Source organism: Odocoileus virginianus, chromosome 18, assembly GCF_023699985.2.
Source record: "Odocoileus virginianus isolate 20LAN1187 ecotype Illinois chromosome 18, Ovbor_1.2, whole genome shotgun sequence".
Classification (NCBI taxonomy): Eukaryota; Metazoa; Chordata; class Mammalia; order Artiodactyla; family Cervidae; genus Odocoileus; species Odocoileus virginianus.
Window position 1 is genome coordinate 17,987,053 of NC_069691.1, and position 21,418 is coordinate 18,008,470.

Consider the following 21,418-nt stretch of genomic DNA (forward strand, 5'->3'; position numbering starts at 1 on the left):
CTTTCATTCTAGCAGTGCACTCTGCTCTGTTCCTGTCCAGGTGAATAACTTATGATGACAACCAAAGACTGTCTTCAGTGTGTTTTTTCATGCTGTTCTTTGGAAGAGGACAGTCCCTTCCATGAGAAAGACACAGACAGGGCCCCAGATGAGGCTAGAACTTCTCACCAAAACCTACGTGTCTGAAAAAGAGCAGGCAGTTTCCACTTATAATACTTTAGAGTTTTGAAAATAGCCTGGTGCCATGATTTTCACATTAGCTGGAGGAGTTGTGAACATGCTGACCACTGGACCCACCTGAAGACTTTCTGATTCGGTGGGGCCCAAGGATATGCATTTCTTGTTCCCAGGTGATGCTGGCATGGGTGGTCCAGGGCCACACTTTGATAAACAGTGACCTAGGGAGTAGGAGTCTATAAGGCAGTGTGTTTTCCAACCTTTTCTGATAACAGGAATCACTTGGATGTGTGTGAAGGATATACATTTCAACTCCATTCCAGACTCACTGAAGCAGAATCTCTGGGGAGTGTTGGGATGCTGCATTTTCAGACTTGGGGAACTACTATTGCTATTAGGTAAACACCCTGCAGATCACCAGGGGACAGTAGAATTTACCTACCATTCAGCCACGGTTCCCCCATCCATTGCATGTTTGACCCTATGATCCCCTCAGCCTCTAGACATGTATCTATCTGTCTTCATTCTCATTTTAAAGTGATTTTTATGCCATCTTTATAAAACATATTTTTATTTCAGGTGTTTAATAAATTGTGTAAAAGAGACACTAGAACACCTGTCTTCTGACAACTCTGAGGTTTTATTGAGTTCTCTTTCTGTAAAGACAGTTACAGTCTTGGTGCATGCACGTGTGTATGACTGTGAGTAAAGCAGGGGGCTGGAAGGAGGGTAGGAAGAAAGAAATGTGCATTTCTGTGAAGTTCCCTGGTAATTTAGCTGGTCCGGGGTCACACTTTGAGAACCACTTAAATAGACCAGTGACTCAAACATAGCACATTGGCATCGCCTAGTGAAAGTGAAGTCGCTCAGTCGCGTCTGACTCTTTGCGACCCCATGGACTATAGCCCGCCATGCTCCTCTGTCCATAGGATTCTCCAGGCAAGAATACTGGAGTGGGTTGCCATTTCCTTCTCCAGGGGATCTTCCCAACCCAGGGATTGAACCGGGTCTCCTGCATCACAGGCAGACGCTTTATCCTCTGAGCCACCAGGGAAGCTCTCCTTAAAAAATACTTCTGTCTGGGCCCCAAACCCCACAGAGTACTTCATAGATAATTATTACCATAATTAACACCATATCACCATATAATTACCAGTCATGTTACTTGGACCTGTATAGTAACTCCAGTGACCAGCCAAGAGTGTGAACCACTGCTGTGGGTCCCTTGGGATACAAGGTAACCTATTCAGAAACATAAGGCCTGATGGGTAAGATAGGGCTAAGCCAGTGCCTCTCCCACATCAGTGTGTGTGCGAATCACCAGGGTTGCTTCTTAGGATGCAGATTCTGATTCAGTATGTCTTCAGCGGGGTCCAAGATTCTACTTTTTTTAAGAAGTCACACAGATGCTGCTGCTCTTGACCTGGGTACCACACTTTGAGTAGCAAGGGGCTTAGAAAATATTGACCAACACATGTAAATGTCCATCAACACAAGCGTTATTTTTTTTTTAAATAGTGTAGAACAAATAGAAACACAGTTGCCAGACATTTTAAATTAAAAATAAAGCTATTGTGCCATTAATGAACTTTTCTTTTCCCTTGATGGCTAGAAATTTTTTTTTGTTTTTGTTTCTCTCTAATACTATCTGTAGTTTCAAATGTTTGTGAATTAACTTTGCTTTAGTATGATAGACATATACTATCAGGCCTTTTGTCCCCCCAAGTCTGGATCTCATTGTTCCCTGTCTTTCTGAATTTGGGATCTCGCTCTCTACCTCATTGTCTCAGACTCTGCCCAACTGGTATTATCACCCAGAAACCTAAATGTTCATTAATGCCCCAAGGCCCTCATTTCAGAAGCTGATGGTATTTGGCTGCAAAGTGCTGCTAGATTGCACACTTTGTGAGCCAGACTTTTTGGTACATGGCTTCAGTTTGGTTTTGGCCTGAGCCCAACCTTTCTGCCCTGGGTGAGGGGTGAAACCTTTTCTCTGGCAGGTTCCATGCTCTGTTACTTTTCCTATCGTGATGGAGTTGAGACATTGCTGTCAGAGTCTTTTAGAAGGAGGAATGGAGATGCTCAAGAAGGAAGAGGCAGGACCTTAAATGAGGAGAAAGGGTTTTAAGTCTTTGTCATGGAGTCGGCTTCCCTTGGCCTGTTGCATTTCCCAGCTGAATGTGGCAGAAGTGTTAGGTGATTGATGGCTTCTGAATTGGCACTGACAGGAGCATCTATGACTTCTCCCCATTTGAAATTGGTGGGAATAACCCCAGGAGTCCACAGTTCCCGTGCTGACAAGAGGACAAAGATCTTCCTCCTGGGTGTGACCTGAGACCAGTCAGGCTGTCACCACACTGCTGATACCCGGAGCATCCCTCCATAGAATGGAACACCAGCAGGAAACAGGGATTCTCAGCCATTTCCCAGTTTTAAATGAAATCTCCATGGTGATGCCAACGCCCCCACCGTGCGTAAACTAGAATTTGCCCTCAAGCATGGGTAGATGAACATCAGCTAGATTTTTGCACAGTCATGAAAGCAGTCTGCTTGTCCCAGCTGGAAAGCCTGAAACAATAAAATAGAGAATGTTTTGAGTCTGTATTAAAAAGATAAAAGTATAAATGAGATTTATTTCATCTGAAGGAAAGCAGTATTCCAGCCTTACTGGAATAGCTTGAATGGCCTGTTTAGAGCAACTTGAACTTGACTGTGAATGAGGTACAGTAGATGCTAGTGCTGTCTTTTTACATCTCTGGATTCGGTTTCTGGTTCCAGCTTTTCCCATAATCGTTTTCAGTTGAAGTGCATATGCTGTATTGATAGCACAATTTTAACTTTTGAGGAACTTTTGTCAGGCAGCAAATTATAAAGTACCTTCTGATCTAGGCACTTGACCTCTTTTAAGTTTCCCTTAAATAAACTTGTTTCTTCTGGCGAAAATACAAGAATATCTGAGAAGTTTCTGTGTAGCATGGCAGAACCTTTCTGCTCTAAAGATTAGAAAATAAAAATTTTTTTGAAAATTAAGATCAAAGGACTGGTCTGAATAAACCATTCCTGGAAGGTCCAGATCCAGTGTCCTTTCCCCGTGATATTATAACTGAAGAAGCCCTGACCTACGTCTCATTAAAGATAGTAAAATGCCTAAGCAGACTACTTAAAACTAAGATCATTTATATTATGTTACTAATTAGCTTTAAAGTCCTCCTTGACTTAAGGTCCACCCTGGAGCTGATGATTCAGGAGGTCTGGAGTGGCCTGAGACTTTGCATTTCTAAGTAGGTCCCAGAAGGTCATGCTTTGCTTCTGGTCTGGGAACCACACTTGGAAACCTACTCTTTGGAAGATAAGAATCTAAGAATGTGTTGTGATCCCCTTTTATTTAGTCCAGGTACCCTTGAACTTGTTATTAACAATATTGATCAATTTAAAAGTAATTACAGAGACTATCACATAAGAATCCAGAAGGAAGTAAAGGGAAAATGTCTGCTACAGCAGTAAATAAAGAACTGCACATTTTAAATAATTTAAATAGGAAATGAAGGAAAAGCCTTTCAAACTGTTCCAAACTAATTCTATCAGTAACTGGTTTAATTTTTTAATATTTGACTAAGCAAAAGCACTGATACTTTAACTTATAATCTACCACCAGGAGAGATGCTTGCTAAAGAGCAAGGCTTCACTAATATAGACTATTTATAACATCAAGGTTTAGGATTCTGCTATGGTCTGTTTTCCCTAAACCCATTAGAGGTGAACCAGTGCAGTCAATAAATACCATTTCACATGCCTGTCCTGAGTCATAACATTACTTCCCTCTAAAGTAAAAAATGTGAAGGTGGTAAGCTTTTAAAAAACTTTAATAATTCTAATTTTCATTTGTCTACTCTTCTCCAGGCTGTCCTTTACTCTTTTTTTTTTTACAGAGAAGTACCTGGTTTTAGCCTAGATTAGGAGCTGATAAACGTCCATCACAGGCATTTCCTGGAAAGAAAATTTGCCACCGTTACTTCTAAGTGTTGAGGGACTGTGTGGTTCCCAGCAGCCCAGCTGGAAAAGAGCCATGCAGGGCTGTGAGGCGTCTGCAGGCTCCAGATGGTGTTAACCTCCTCACTGCTGGCGTTTCCTCATGCATACTCTTGGAAAGATGCTGATGCACTTTCGTGATGTAGATGGGAGAGAGTCTGTGAGAGAGATGGATGTATCCATGTCCACTTTTGTACCTAAAGAGGCAAATCTTAGCAGGTTCAGTTCAGTTCAGTTGCTCAGTCATGTCCAAACTTTGCGACCCCATGAACTGCAGCACGCCAGGCCTCCCTGTCCATCACCAACTCCCAGAGTCCACCCAGACTCATGCCCATTGAGTCGGTGATGCCGTCCAACCATCTCATCCTCTGTCATCCCCTTCTTCTCCTGCCCTGAATCTTTCCCAGCATCAGGGTCTTTTTGAATGAGTCAGCTCTTCGCATCAGGTGGCCAAAGTATTAGAGTTTCAGCTTCAACGTCAGTCCTTCCAATGAACACTCAAGACTCATCTCCTGTAGGATAGACTGGTTGGATCTCCTTGCAGTCCAAGACTCTCAAGAGTCATCTCCAACACCACAGTTCAAAAGCATCAATTCTTAGTTGCTCAGCCCTCTTTATAGTTCAACTCTCACATCCATACATGACTACTGGAAAAACCATAGCCTTGACTAGACGGACCTTTGTTGACAAAGTAATGTCTCTGCTTTTTAATATGCTATCTAAGTTGGTCATAACTTTCCTTCCAAGGAATAAGCGTCTTTTAATTTCATGGCTACAGTCACCATCTGCAGTGATTTTGGAGCCCCCCAAAATAAAGTCAGCCACTGTTTCCACTGTTTCTCCATCTATTTGCCATGAAGTGACGGGACCAGATGCCATGATCTTAGTTTTCTGAATGTTAAGCCAACTTTTTCACTCTCCTCTTTCACTTTCATCAAGAGGCTCTTTAGTAGTTCTTCACTTTCTGCCATAAGGGTGCTGTCATCTGCATATCTGAGGTTATTGATATTTCTCCCGGCAATCTTGATTCCAGCTTGTGCTTCTTCCAGCCCAGCATTTCTCATAATGCACTCTGCATATAAGTAAAGTAAGCAGGGTGACAATATACAGCCTTGACATATTCCTTTTCCTATTTGGAACCAGTCTGTTGTTTCATGTCCAGTTCTAACTGTTGCTTCCTGACCTGCATACAGGTTTCTCAAGAGGCAGGTCAGGTGGTCTGGTATTCCCATCTCTTTCAGAATTTTCCAGTTTCTTGTGATCCACACAGTCAAAGGCTTCAGCATAGTCAATAAAGCAGAAATAGATGTTTTTCTGGAACTCTCTTGCTTTTTTGATGATCCAGCAGATGTTGGCAATTTGATCTCTGGTTCCTTTGCCTTTTCTAAAACAAGCTTGAACATCTGGAAGTTCTCAGTTCACATATTGCTGAAGCCTTCCGTGAAGAATTTTGAACATTACTTTACTAGTGTGTGAGATGAGTGCAATTGTGTGGTAGTTTGAGCATTCTTTGGCATTGCCTTTCTTTGGGATTGGAATGAAAACTGACCTTTTCCAGATCCTGTGGTCACTGCTGAGTTTTCCAAATTTGCTGACATATTGATGCAGCACTTTCACAGCATCATCTTTTAGGATTTGAAATAGCTCAACTGGAATTCCATTACCTCCACTAGCTTTGTTTGTAGTGTTGCTTCGTAAGGCCCACTTGACTTCACATTCCAGGATGTCTGGCACTAGGTGAGTGATCACACCATCATGATTATCTGGGTTGTGAATATCTTTTTTGTACAGTTCTTCTGTGTATTCTTGCCACCTCTTCTTCATATCTTCTGCTTCTGTTAGGTCCATACCATTTCTGTCCTTTATTGAGCCCATTTTTGCATGAAATAGTCCTTTGGTATCTCTCATTTTCTTGAAGAGATCTCTAGTCTTTCCCCTTCTGTTGTTTCCGTCTATTTCTTTGCATTGATCGCTGAGGAAGGCTTTCTTATCTCTCCTTGCTATTCTTTGGAAGTCTGCATTCAAATGGGTGTATCTTTCTTTTTCTCCTTTGCTTTTCCCTTCTCTTCTTTTCACAGCTATTTGTAAGGCCTCCTCAAACAGCCATTTTGCTTTTTTGCATTCCTTTTTCTTGGGGATGGTCTTGATCCCTGCTTTCTGTAGAATGTCACGAACCTCCGTCCATAGCTCATCAGGTACTCTATCAGATTTAGTCCCTTAAATCTATTTCTCACTTCTACTGTATAATCAGAAGGGGTTTGATTCATACCTGAATGGTCTATTGGTTTTCCCTACTTTCTTCAATTTAAGTCTGAATTTGGCAATAAGGAGTTCATGATCTGAGCCACAGTCAGCATCTGGTCTTGTTTTTGCTGACTGTATAGAACTTCTCCATCTTTGGCTGCAAAAAATATAATCAATCTGATTTCGGTGTGGACCATCTGGTGATGTCCATGTGTAGAGTCTTCTCTTGTGCTGTTTGAAGAGGGTGTTTGCTATGACCAGTGTGTTCTCTTGGCAAAAGTCTACTAGCCTTTGCCCTGCTTCATTTTGTACCCCAAGGCCAAATTTGCCTGTTACTCCAGGTGTTTCTTGACTTCCTACTTTTGCATTCCAGTCCCCTATATGAAATGACATTTGAAAATGAAAAGGACATTTTTGGGGGGTGTTAGTTCTAAAAGGTCTTGTAGGTCTTCATAGAATCATTCAACTTCAGCTTCTTCAGTGTTACTGGTCGGGGCACAGACTTGGATTACTGTGATATTGAATGGTTTGCTTTGGAAACAAACAGAGATCATTCTGTCATTTTTGAGATTGTAGCCAAGTACCGCATTTCGGACTCTTTTGTTGACTGTGATGGCTACTCCATTTCTTCTAAGGGATTTCTGCCCACAGTAATAGATACAATGGTCATCTGAGTTAAGTTCCCCCATTCCAGTCCTTCTGAGTTCGCTGATTCCTAGAATGTCGACGTTAACTCTTGCCATTCCCTGTTTGACCACTTTCAATTTGCCTTGATTCATGGACCTAACATTCCAGGTTCCTGTGCAATATTGCTCTTTACACCATCAAACCCTGCTTCTGTCACCAGTCACATCCACAACCGGGTGTTGTTTTTGCTTTGGCTTCATCTCTTCATTCTTTTTTTTTTTTTCTTCTTCATTCTTTCTGAAGTTATTTCTCGACTGGTCTCCAGTAGCATATTGGGCACCGACCTGGGGAGTTCATCTTTCAGTGTCCTGTCATTTTGCCTTTTCATACTGTTCATGGGGTTCTCAAGGCAAGAATACTGAAGTGGTTTGCCATTCCCTTTTCCAGTGGACCACATTCTGTCAGACCTTTCTACCGTGACCCATCTGTCTTGGGTGGCCCCACCAGGCATGGCTTAGTTTCATTGAGTTAGACAAGTCTGTGGCCCATGTGATCAGATTGGCTAATTGTCTGTGATTGTGGTTTCAGTCTGTCTGCCCTCTGATGCCCTCTCTCAGCGCCTACCGTCTTACTTGGGTTTCTCTTACCTTGGACGTGGGGCATCTCTTCACGGCTGCTCCAGCAAAGCGCAGCCACTGCTCCTTACCTTGGACGTGTGGTAGGTATCTCCTTATGGCCGCCACCCCTGACCTTGGATGTGGGGTAGCTCCTGCGCCGTGCAGCCGCCGACATAAGATAGTTTATCTTATGTCTCTGAAGTGGAAACAAAATAGTGACTGGTTCAGATTCTAGGATCGTGTAGGTCTTTAAAAACACATTGAGGTAATTAAAATGCATATAGTCAATATGTTGAAAAGAGTCTCAGGTGGTAACAATGACAACATTAGGATTGTCAGATAGTAAATTGTCATTTTTTTGGCATGTTTTGTCTTTTCCAGATTTTAAGTCAAATTCTTTATATTGCTTCTGTAACTTTATAAATTATAAAAAAAAATATGTTATAAAAGACATTCTAGAACTTGCGCATCAAAATGGTTCTTTCCCCTTTCATCATTGTCATTCTGAGCAGCAAGTTTCTTATTCCAGTTATACTACTCTTATCCTGTCCATTTTTTAAACTCCTACAGTTCCATTGAGAATCTCCCACACGTTCTCAGTGGTGGAAAATTTCTTAAGCACTGAATTTTTTGAAAGAGTCAAATGGCATTCATGGCAAAGTCTAATGAATCAAGATTAATAATCAAGATTGTTATCTTATAGAGTCTGGAAGAGATTATGACCATTAAGTGCTAAAATATACCCTCTGTGTCATGGTATATTGAGTATACCATGGTATATTGAGGAGGTACCTCCTCAAGCTCTTAAACATTTAATCTGAAAGAATAAAGTTTGAAATGTAATTGCCTCTAAACCATTATTACATAAAATTCTGAAACATAACTTTCTACCTAAAAGGAGTTAAAACAAAGCATCCTTGCAGTAAGCATATACATCCCTTAGGTAACTCCTTGAAAGGGACTTCACTCTATGCATATGAGTTCTTACTTCTTAAGGCAGTCATGCTGTCACTCTTAAGTCACTAATCGCAAAACATGGCATATGAGTTGTAGGTGGATTGCTTAGCTCTGAAACGTAGCTCTTTCATTTACCAGCTATGTGACCTCAGCAAATTCTAAACCTCAGATTCCTGTCTGTAAAATGTAGAGAGAGGATATTGGTACTTCATAGGATTGTTGTAAGGTTTAATTAGTGTAATAACTGTTAAGTTCTTTTAAAGTGCCTTAAAGATAACATTATTTCACCAATTTCAAGGTGCACATTTTAACACTTCTCAAATGAGGATATATCTTACAATTAATGTAATTTTTAGGAGCATTTTATTAGCATTTAATTAGCAACATCTTTTTTTAACCAATGGCACTTAACAGTACACTTTAGAGTAGATGACGTTTTAGATTTCAGTAACTAATGTAAGCACTTGATCAGCACTGGTGGTCATCAGCATTGTCATCAGTGTTGTCACCATCACCATCATAATCTTGGTTGTAACCAGGGCATTGGCATTTGACTGGTTGGCAATACTGGCTCAGAGTACACATCAAATTTCAATTTTGCTTATTTGTTTTCATTGATGTTCTTATGAAACATCAAGTGAGCTCTTTTTCATATCTGTTTCATATTAAACTAATGTATCTACGAGGTTAATTCATGCATCTACATTGTTTTCAGCACCATACTTGGGGAGCTGTTCTTCAACACAAATCAGTCTCTATAAATAAATAGGCAAGAAGGCAAATTATTTTCTCTGTGGATGTGTTTTTCTAAATCCGTTGAAAGAAGTGCTTTTTCTTAGCCAGCAAAACAAAGCCACTGTTGTACTACTTAAGATTTACTGGTTTGCAATCTTCTCTGACAGAGAAAAGAAGCAGTTTATTGATCTGTAACAGAGAGTGGATCACGGCCAAACCTTTCATGGTTTATACAATGCACTGAAATAAGAATCTGCGTATCATTAAGAAGACCAAGTCCTCACAATTTGAAGCCACCTGTCAGACATGAACAATAAATGGGAAAGATCGATAACACAATATAAAACTTGTTTCTGCACAGACACTGCCAGGATCCACACCCAGTGACAGGCATGTCTTGTTATTTTACCAGTGATATGCGTGTGATTCCTAATTTGAGGTTTCCTCCTCATTTTGATTTTATTGTTCAGTTTGGGGGAGGGTGGGAGAGACCAATTTGGATATGAGACAAAGATCTTCTGCCAGGTGAAAGATGTTCAAGAACAGGAGAGGACCTTGGACCAAAGTTTATGAAGCTTGACTCGGAAGATTCTGGGCACATATCCATCCAAATACTTTGACACATACTTCATTCACCCATAACACAAGCAGCATGTTTCTTCTTGCCTTCAGTTTTCCCTCTTAAGAGTTTAAGAGTGATGGTATTTACAAGCCATTATGAAGGAAGAATACACACACACACACACACACACACACACACACAGACGGGGCTCGACTGAGACCAGTAAACAGTTTTTGCTATTATTGGCTTTTAAAAGTATAATTGCTTGAATAATCCCAGAAGCTGGGCTTCTTCCTTTTGCCCCCTTGTCACCCCACTCCTCCTTCAGTTCTCCCAGTCCCCACCTTATTTTATTAACAAAGCTACATTTGTCAGACATAATGCTCACTCTTATCCCTAAAGCCTGCCTTTTGATTTGCCTAGCTCCAACTCTCCAAGTTCAGTGCCATGGACCTGAACCAGGGCCTCTTTCCAACAGAATGTCAGGTGATGACCACATAGTCAGAGAAATTAGAGCTGTCCTGTCCTCTTGGTGAGCTGCCAGATAGAAACTGGGGACCAGCAGGGAGCTGGGAGGCCTGCCAGTGGAAGAGTGAGAATTGAGTCTCTGCAGGCAAGCTGAGCAGTACTCAGCCGTAGCTGGAAAAGCCACACCAGGGAGCACGCCTGTCAGAAGCAGCCTGTAGAAGGTCCTTCAGAGTGCACTGAGCTGCTTTCACAGTAGTCAGCTTTGACCATAGCGCAGACCCATTCAGACCGTGAAGAAAAGATCCCCAGCTAAGCAGTAAGGAATTCTCACCCCGTGTGATCAAAGGGGTTAGCCGACTCCCCTTTCCTTCCTTTTTGTTTACTTATATTTCTGACCTCTTACCATCTCCATGACCGTGACTTGATAGTTTCCTTTTGCATAGCATTTTAAAATGCTTTTTTCTTTCTCCAGTTGATTTTAAAGCAAACAAAACCAAGTTGACAGGAAGTATCTAATGTCTCTTTTATAAATAATTACTATTACAAAAGTAATGAAGGAGCTAAAATCATGGATAATTGCATCACTGAAGGGCAAACCACAATGAATGTTTTGGTGTATTTATTTATAATTGTTTTAAATAGATGTATAAATATGTACATATGTATTTTTAACAAAATGGGTTATGACAGAATAGTTTTTTAAATCAACATACTTTGAGTATTTTACTGTATTATTAAAAGCTCTTAAATGACATCAATAGCTGCATTAGGATACAGGATACATGGATATGTTATTATTTTAGAATTTTCCTGTTTGGGAGAGCTTATATCGGTTTCTCAATTTTCACTTTATCTCTCAGCTTGGAATTTGTTAAGCTCAATTTCTTCAGATTTTGTTGGTCTAGAGTGAGAATTTGGGCACAATGGAAGAAATGGAATATTCCTGTCTGTACCCTCGTTGCTTTCCTTGCCAATATTTTTCAAAAGGCATTTGCGGAAGCAAAGGTTGGAGCAGTGGGCTTTTTTTCTTTTTGTTTTAAATTTTGTGATTGTAATGTCTTGTAGTAATCTCAGTTAACTTTAAAGTAGAAAATCAATATAACATAAGAAATATGTTGCCTGACATAAACCCTGATGTTTCAAAACTGCATGTCATGCTAAGTCATTTGAAGTTTATCCAACAGAACGGAGCAGATTTTTTTTTTAAGACGAGGACTGCCTGGATGAGATTTATGTTTTAAAAGACTGGATCAGTGAAAAACTTGAGATCTCACAAGAGAACTCACATGAAATTAATCTTTTTTTAAAAATGTGAACATTTGGTGCAACAACTGCTTTGAAATTGCAATTGAGAAAATGAAGCTGTGGAATCAAAATTTGGAAAGTAAGATGAGTTTAAAAACCAGAAATAGTTTGTGAAATGATACATATTTATATTTGAAGGACACCTTCCTCAAAAAGTCACATTTCTGGAGAACCTATTTTATCTCCCATAGAAGTGTTGTGTTTAGGGACCTGCTTGCAGCCCCAGCTCACGGGAGCATCTGTAAGCATCTGGACATCCAGTGGCCAGATACAAGGCAGTCACCACCTTGCTCCTCAGGTGTCTCTCTCCACTTTTCTGATTTGCTCTGTCCATTAGCAGTCATCTTTGTAAACAGAAGGCTAAGATTTGGTGTTATACGTATTTTTAAATGACCCATTTTGATGGGGCTCTCTTTATTGTTTCAGGTTGAATGCATCTGGGAACTTGATGCATAAAATTTGCATGACTCCTCACTCCTTTCTGGATCTGTCATTGGATTCAAGCCAGCATGGCTCATACCACAAAGGTTAACGGCTCTGCCTCAGGTAACCCCATGTTCTGGAGTGTGTGTGTATATGTGTGTGTGTGTGCATTAGTGTGTGTCTTTGCTCAGACTAACATTGCTTCTTTTTAAATAATGGGTAAATAATGATAAGTTGCCTAGATAACTAGAATTTCAAAGCAGTTTCTGTCCATTAAAGTTTTTGTTGTTGTTTAATCTCTTGCAGAATCTGCTTTTATCTTTAGAGTTTTTATGTACAAAAATCAGTTAAGTAAATTATTATCTAAGGTAACTCTATCGGAGTGTTGAAAGATAAATGTAAAATCCTGAATGCTAATGCAACAATAATGTATACTTCTCTTGCACTTCTTTATGAGGGATCAAACAATGAGAGAGGAGATGAGGCTGAATGCTTAAAACCAACCCTTAGTATCCATTCCCAAGCAGCTTTTGTTTGATTTTGCCCAACCGTGGGGGAGTGGGATAAGAGAAGGGTATATTCATTCTTTAATTTATCCAAAAAGAAATATACAGTAAGCTATAGATACTATGAATCGTAAAGATTTGTATTCTGATTCTTACTTGATTATATTAGAAGCCTATATATTTTGCATATCTACAATTTGTATTGTTTATATAAGATTTTGGAGAAATTTGTAGGACAAACACTGAGAAAAGTATATGAGACTATATATGGTAGAAGATGACAACCTCTCCAAAGTGGTACTCCAAGTGTTCATTCTTCTTTTAAGTTGTCTGCCAAATAGCAGAACGTGTGAGAGCAGTAATTGTATATATGGGAATTCTTGTGGAGCACTTGAGTCCAAGGTCCTCACACTGCTGTCTCTGTGCACTGGTAATGGAGAGAATGTAGGGTTGGAGTCAGGAGACCCATCTCCTACATTAACCATGAATTATGGGGCAGGACTTTTTCTCCATGTGTAAAACATCAGTAAGTATGTGCAGGGTTAGAACCAATGAGAGCATCAGAAACATGCCTACATGTGTTGTGTAAGCTGTAAAACATCAGGAGGAAAAGGAGGAGACCTCTGAAATGGGCCCACTCACCCGCTATGAGACTTTGTGTCAGCAATCCCAGCTACAAGCATCCCCTCTAACAAGATACTACAGCTTGCCCCAGATCAAACCCAAATAAACTCAACTGTTAATTATGGAACAACTGATCTTAATCTGTTCATTCTTCTTCCTGTCCTTTCTGCTGCTCGACTTCTCAGGACCTTTAGAGATTCTGCTCAGGATTGCTGTCAATCCCTAACATTTAATGAACTCTTAGTATTACCATGGTACCCAAGATGCCTTGCCTGCATTATTATACTTAATCATCACTGTAATCCTATGAAAGTATGTGTTACCATCACTGCCACCACCACCACTGTTGCCCCTATATCATGGCACAGAGAAGCTCAGTAACTTACCTAAGTGAAGAAAGAAAAGTCAGGATTATTACTTGTTTCTCTAGTCAAATATTTGATAAGGGCAGAAATCAAACCACTGTGAAGTTTCTTGAGAGTTTTGAGTGAGTTTCAACCCCCCCATGATGCTATCATCTCCTTTCCCTCTCCTGCCCCTAATTCTTTTCACACACTCAGAGGAAGGGGACTTGAAGTTGTTCTCCAAAACCCTCTGGTATCTCTGGCAAAATTCTATATTCAGGGGTTTAGATACTTACCCCAAATGACCCTAATGCCTTTCCAACTTGATTTGTCCTGGAGTATCACTTTTCCTTTGTTCCTAAAGTCTGATGATACAGTTATAACCTTCCTTCCTCACTTGGTAGCCTGCCTAACAGGTCTAAGGACTGAGTCTGAAAGCAAAGAAAAATTCTCTGATTCGTGACTTCTGGGGTGTCAGGGTATGACTTGTTATTGCAGACAGGTGTCTGGGCCAGGCAATAAAAGGTCTCTGTGTATTCTAGTCACCATGGCCTCTGTAAGCCTGTAAACAAATCTGATTAGAGACTTAAGTCACACATACCTTTATTTTATATATGCATATATGTATATAAATATGTGTGTATATATATACACACAGATACATGTGCATGAATAAACTGTATATACATATATGCACATATATGTGCGTGTGTATATATATATATATATATATATACACACACACACATATATATATGAAACTCATTAGGGAAAATTTTATAATATAGAAGCTTAGTATTTTCCAAAAAATAAAGCAAGAATTACTGGTAATACCACCACTCCAAAATAAATGTTTTACTTGTTTTGCATATAGCCTTTATTTTTTCCTCTTTTCTAAAATTTTATTTTACTTTTTAAAAGCAGTTTATTGGAGTATCATTAATTTACAATGTTGTGTTTAATTTCAGGTGCACAGTAAGGTGATTTAGTTATTTGTTGTTTAGTCACTAATATATTGATTCTTTTTTAGATTCTTTTCCGATATAGGCCATTACAGATTATGGAGTAGAGTTCCCTGTGCTATACAGTAGGTCCTTATTAGTTATCTGTTTTATATATAGTAATGTGTATATGTCAATCCCAGTCTCCCAGTTTATCCCCTCTCACCCCTGACCCCCATAACCATAAGTTTGTTTTTTATATCTGTGACTCTTTCTGTTTCATAAATATGTTCATATGTACCATTTTTTAAGATTCCACTTAAAAGTGATATCATATGATATTTGTCTGTCTCTCTCTGACTGACTTCGCTCAGTATGACAATCTCTTGGTCCATTCATGTTGCTGCAAATGGCATTATTTCACTTTATATATTTCATAGTTGAAATTATAAGAATTTGTACATTACAGAAGAAATACCTAGCCATTGTAAAAAAAAAACAAAAAAAGCCAAACTCAATACAAAAACATATGTGAGTTATAAATACACTTTTTGAAATGTAGTTAACTTAAGAACATTTACAGACTCAGATTTAAGATGGGATAAAGAGAGCTTTATGGAAGCTAATAAAGGCTGGTGACTGATCTTTCCCATGAGAAAAAAACTGCATCATTTGGATAGTTTAGTAGAGTGTTAAGTGTGAAGTAAATACATGTTTTATTCATTTTCAAAAATAAAGTATAATATTAAATATGCTTTCTTAAACTATACTTCCCCTATATGTGTTATGCCCCAAAGAGCATATATTCCTTCCTACCCCCTCCCCCTGAAAAATCACTGCTTTGGGCCCCTCAGAACATGAACAGAAATCCCATGTGACGATGGAGTCAGAACACTGGCGAAAGAAACAGTTTTCATGCTCTGAGGAATATAGCAGATGCAAAAGAAGACAACTGAGAAAAGCACAACCTAGTTACACTGTGCCCTTGCTGCAAGACACACCTGAAGACTGATCATTGCATGTTCACATCCCTGTCTAGAGTTTAAATTGGATAAGGGACCATTCACAAGTCATTTTACACTCTCATTCCCTACTGAGTCCTTCAGTTAGATTGGGTAAAAAGTATTGATCTTTTAAAAATTGAAGTAGGCTTCCCTAGTGACTCAAATGGCAAAGAATCTGCCTGCAATGCAGGAGACCCAGGTTTGATTCCTGGGTTGAGAAGATCCCCTGGAGAAGGGAATGGCAACCCACTCCAGTATTCTTGCCTGGGAAATCCCATGGACAGAAGAACCTGGTGGGCTTAGTCAGACACGACCAAGCAACTAACACATAGCTTATCTACAATGTTAATTTCTGGTACAGTAAAGTGATTCAGTTATACCTATATGTACATTCTTTTTTTATATTCTTTTCCATTATGATTTATCATAGGATATTAACTATAATTCCCTGTGTTATACAGCAGGACCTTGTTTATCTATTCTATATATAATAGTTTGCTTCTACTTGTGCCAAACTCCCACTCCATCCCCCAACCCCCTCCCCCTTAAAAGAGTGGTTAATTAATACTGTAACTTGTAAAATGTATTACTGTACATTTCAGACAGTAAAAAATATGTAAAGGTTATATAACAGGCACTCATGTACATACCATCTAAGCCTAAGAAATAAACTTTACCAGTACATGGCGTGTATTGAGTACTTCAGTTCAGTTCACTCACTCAGTTGTGTCTGACTCTTTGCAACCCCATGAATCGCAGCGCCAGGCTTCCCTGTCCATCACAAACTCCCGGAGTTTACTCAGACTCATGCTCATCAAGTCGGTGATGCCATCCAGCCACCTCATCCTCTGTTGTCCCCTTCTCCTCCTGCCCCCAATCCCTCCCAGCATCAGGGTCTTTTCCAATGAGTCAACTCTTCATATGAGGTGGCCAGAGTAGTGGAATTTCAGCTTCAGCATCAGTCCTTCCAATGAACACCCAGGACTGATCTCCTTTAAGATGGACTGGTTGGATCTCCTTGCAGTCCAAGGGACTCTCAAGAGTCTTCCCCAACACCGGAGTTCAAGAGCATCAATTTTTTGGTGCTCAGCTTTCTTCACAGTCCCAACTCTCACATCCATACATGACCAGTGGAAAAACCATAGCCTTGACCAGATGGACCTTTGTTGGCAAAGTAATGTCTCTGCTTTTTAATATGCTATCTAGGTTGGTCATAACTTTCCTTCCAAGGAGTAAGCGTCTTTTAATTTCATGGCTGCAGTCACCATCTGCAGTGATTTTGAGCACTTAAAATGTGCCAAACATTGTTCTGGGCTCTGGGGATAGAGCAGGGAACAAAATATGCAGAAACCCCTGCTTTTAGGAATCTTACGTTTTAGTAGAAGTTGAAGTCTCCATGTGAACAGAGTATCCAGATAAAAGAGAGTCATTCTTACACTATTAAAGAACTCTTTATTTATCTAAAATTCAAATTTAACTGGGTGTCCTCTTATTTGCTAAACCTGGCAGACTTACTTGTAAAGCCCTTCCAGATTCATCTTCCTTCTTACTGCCCACCCCCTCATTATCAATTGTTTGTCATAATTTTATGTCTTTTTCACCAGATCCTTCATCCTACTTCTGTTGATTGGTTCAGTTTTGTTTTCATTAATTTAAAGCATTTTATTATGGTATTACTGCTACTGCTACTGCTAAGTCACTTCAGTCGTGTCCGACTCTGTGTGACCCCATCCCTGGGATTCTCCAGGCAAGAACACTGGAGTGGGTTGCCATTTCCTTCTCCAATGCATAAAAGTGAAAAGTGAAAGTGAAATCACTCAGTCATGTCTGATGCATGCAGACCCCATGGACTGCAGCCTACCAGGCTCCTCTGTCCATAGGATTTTCCAGGCAAGAGTACTGGAGTGAGGTGCCATAATGTCATTTGTTAATGTAATGAGGTATGAACATCATAAATTGTTCATGACTAACTGTTCTCTTTCTTTATAGCCAAGTAGGAAGTAAATGGGAGTCATTGGTTAGAAAAATTGGTGTATTTCTGCAGAATCTAGGGATAGGGACAGTCTGCTTTTTCCTGTTTTCCCATCGTGTTGTAAACAGTGTACTGATTGATGCCTCTCTGAACACTAATTAATGTTGTGAAACTTTAATTAGAGTTTAGAGTCTCTTTGGAAGTCAAATAACAAGTGACTTATTTGTCAGATAAAGATAATAATACTTGTCCTACCTTCTTTACAGGATTGTTATGAAGAAAAAAATAAAACAATAACCATCAAAACACTTTTTAAGATGTAAAGTGCTGGTCAGAAGTCAGGAGAAATCACCATCCTCCTTGTCCTGCTATCTCTGTCATGATCTAATAAACACCTGCTCAGGTGCCATGTGCCAGGCTCTGTCAGATGCTGGGATGTTTGGGAAAGAACTGAATTATTGTCTTGTATCTGACAGTTAAACGAAATAGGTATATGAGCCTTAGTGAATGACTTTTTATGCTTGCCATCACCATTTGTATTTTTTTCTAATACTTACCTTTGCTAGTCTATTACATTTTCTCCCCTCTTGCTATTCTCTTTCACAGCCTAAACATATGTATATTTTCCCAGACAGATACATATTTATTCATTCAATATACCTATTGAACTGCATTAACCATTTGGTTCTCATTTTAAATTAAATAACTTGCATAAAAATATTTAATGTAAAATGTTTAAATAACTTTCATAAAATCTTGTTACCTCGTCAGTTTTTTGGCTCCAAGTTTTGTCTCCATGCTGATGTTAAATGAGGTGCAAAGGCCACAGATAAGACCTGGTCAATCAGAGAGTCAAAGTCTCATGGCAGAGAAGGTAGACGGCTATGGTGCAGTGCAGCCTACTTTCCGTTGTGTAAATATTTTTTCTGGGCAGGAGCATTTCTCAAACAGAACTCTGAGCGCACTGCGGTGAACCTGACAGCAGGGATATGAATGCTGTTTGTCAAGAACAAGACCAATTTGCACTGACTGGTCTGGCTGGAGGGGACCTGGTGTTTTCCAAGACCATCTGTAAAGAATGTCAGAGAGCATGGCAGAGGTGGTGTGTTTGTGGTGGTGAGTCAGATCTGACCTCTGTGTTTGTATTACACCAAAGACAGAGGGTGAGCTGAAGAGAAACTGGGGCTGTTTTAATTTGTGGGCACCCTTCTTGACTTTCCGGGGTCTCCTGATGCAATCTGCAAGAGGATTAAATGCATATTCCCTTAAATGGTATGTTCAGTGGTTATCAGGAGAGCTTAGAGGGTAACAGAATTGCCCAACATAAAAACATACGTAAGAGCTAGCCAGGATTTTTATCTCTTCTGTTCGATCTCCCTCTTACGTTCAGATGACAGAACATGACTTGCCCCCATGGCTAGCCCAGAAATTGAAAGTAGAGAGTCATTTTTCTTTGTTTGAGGCATTCTGTTGACATTAAAAATCAGAAGTGTAGTATCTATGAAGATCTAATTGAACAGATCAATGAGAAAGTATATATTTCAGAAAACTACATAAAACCCAAAAGTAGAATGATTATAAATAACATGTCTCTCCTGACAGGGATTATTTTTTTCCTTAGTGTGAATTGTTCTATAGAGCCAAATGACCAAGTGTATTCTAATACCATATACATATATATGTATATATATACATAAATTATATTTGTATATTTAGTACCTCATGTAGTTTCACCCTTTATTTGATGTGTTTAATAACTGGATTTAATTAGATTATCAATTCAACTTCAAATGAAACTGTTAGTTAACTGAAGGCTAATTCCACACTGAATTTCTAAGTGAAATAATTTATTTTCTTATAGTGATGGCATTTGGGAAGATAGTTATTTTTTTAAGTAAGAAGTATTTACTTGTGAATTTCCTAAGTGTTAAAATGCTTAGACCACCTACAAACAGGGACCCTGGGTTTTAGAGTCTTGCTTGTCTGGTTAATCAGAACCCCAGAATTCATCCAGCCCCAAAGAGGCTCTGAAGAGTCTCTCCCTTGTCAGGGCTTGCCTGTTTTATAAACTTTCAAGGCTTTGGTCTTAAGCTGTAGCCAGCTTTACCTTATAATATTTTTGCTTCAAACCGTGAGCGAGTCATAATGGGTTAAGCATCAGATTTCAGACAGGCGATTAGCTCTCCAGCTAAGCCGAGGAAGGGTGACTTATCTCCCAGCAAGTACCAGCCTACTTGGGTGTAGGAAGAATAGAATTCGGGCTCCTACTAGTCCTAGGTCTTGAGCAAAGGTTCCCATCCGTTGTCAATTTCTGCCTAGGTGCTCCGTGGGTGCCAGCAAGAAAGAAAAAAGCACAAAATCCCAACAGGGAGTTTTCACTATGTTAAGAACTTGAGCTCTTGCTATCTTTTGGAGATTACATAGGGGGGCACAGGATTACAACAACAGCCCTTCTACGGGGATTTGAATATTCTGTGCCCTGCTCATCCGCCAGCTTCCCATTGCCAGCTTCCCATCGTGAGTATCGGCATTTGTTTCTGATTATACACTTCCTCTCTTTCTGGAAGAACTTTGGGTAGGCTAGTTGAGCCCATCAGCTTCCTTCTTCCTCTGTACGGGATAATTCTTGTTCATCTCCTTTGTGTAATTTCTAAGAAAGGTTTGAATGCGCTTGGAGGAAAATGAGTGACTAAAGCTCACTTTCTGCTTTGGGGACCTTTTCTGTAAAAGGCTGTTTGATTTTATCTGGCATGAAAAATAATTAGTGGTGTTCTCACATTCACGGAAATAATGCATTCTTGGTTTTCTGGCAGTGTGTTTTAAAGTGGCATTGAGTGGACTTCCTCTAATGAAAACCTCAAAGAAGAACCAACCGGGAAATGAGCCTTGATAAGATTCATTCAAACAGTTGTAGAAGTTCTAAGTCCAAAAAAAGTGATGATTCTGTTTTTCCTCTCTTGGCTGCCCTGTTAGATATTTTTGGTATAACTCATTTCCATATGCTTTACGAAAAGTATGTTCATGTTTTAGAGAATAAGCCTGGTTCTGCTTTTGTGTTGTAGTTCTTTATTAAGGCTGAAAACAAGAAAAGTGTTTGAAATATGCAGCCCACTTGTATATATAGCATCAGTGATCTCATCTGGCCATTCTATATGGACAAGTGATCTCACAGCTTAAAAATAAGTATGTAGCTGTTTTGAGGATCTTTTAAAATAGAGACCAGATTTCTAATCCAAGTAGTTCTTGGAGCAAGCCATGGCTGAAAATGAAGATAAAATAATACTCTGTAATATTAGAAGGCTTTTCTAACCAACAGAATGAAAAGCAGAACTATAGACATGAGGGAGAACTGGGCCAAGAAACAAATTGTTGGATTCATGGGATTTGTTCTTATTCGGAAAGTTAAATCTTTGTACTCTTACACTGTCTTGTTTGTGACAAGCCAGATTTGAGTAGTTCATGACGTTTCTATCAGCTGGATAAGAGGTTGTGGACATGACTACATTTCATCATATAAACCTTTATTTAGAGGAGCTGATGCTAGAGTAATGGTTTATGAAAGCAGTTTTATTATTTATAGCTCTTTTTATTAATCACAAGTCCTAAATTTATTTTAGTTCCTTTTTTGTGATTTTATTTGATTGGAACAGTTCTCCCTCCAAGGGATCTTATGCATTTTGGACATGGTCTCTGTTAGATAGAATCAAGTGCTAGTCATGGGATTTTTCTGAATTTAGTCTCACAGTGTTTGGTTTAGTTGATAAGTTCCATCAACTTTGCAAATAACTTTGTGAAAACATTGGTTCAGCTTATACTGCCAAAATTTCCCTGTCCACTTTCTGAGTCCCCTTTTTCTTGCATCGATATGTTAGCTGAAGGCATT

General features: G+C 39.4%; 1 protein-coding gene and 1 long non-coding RNA gene across 8 annotated transcripts in view; one reads left to right on the plus strand and one right to left on the minus strand.

Annotated features, from left to right (window-relative positions):
- The window catches only part of KANK1 (KN motif and ankyrin repeat domains 1), a 213,963-nt gene that overhangs the window by 137,464 nt on the left and 55,081 nt on the right, over positions 1-21,418 (plus strand). For 2 of the 7 annotated variants that reach the window (XM_070480399.1, XM_070480400.1), the window contains exon 3: positions 12,148-12,267. In XM_070480399.1, the coding sequence (XP_070336500.1) occupies positions 12,231-12,267 (37 nt within the window). In that variant the 5' untranslated portion in view covers positions 12,148-12,230. Of the gene's footprint in view, positions 1-12,147; positions 12,268-18,492; positions 18,652-20,031; positions 20,053-21,418 lie in introns of those variants that run through there. The other 5 variants (XR_002316668.2, XM_020907958.2, XM_020907957.2 and 2 more) reach the window with 3 other exon arrangements.
- On the minus strand, positions 799-7,873 carry LOC139039418 (uncharacterized). The gene is made up of 2 exons (XR_011492680.1): positions 7,725-7,873; positions 799-2,745 (listed from the first exon to the last, which is right to left on the minus strand). It is a non-coding gene; the product is annotated as an uncharacterized lncRNA (long non-coding RNA).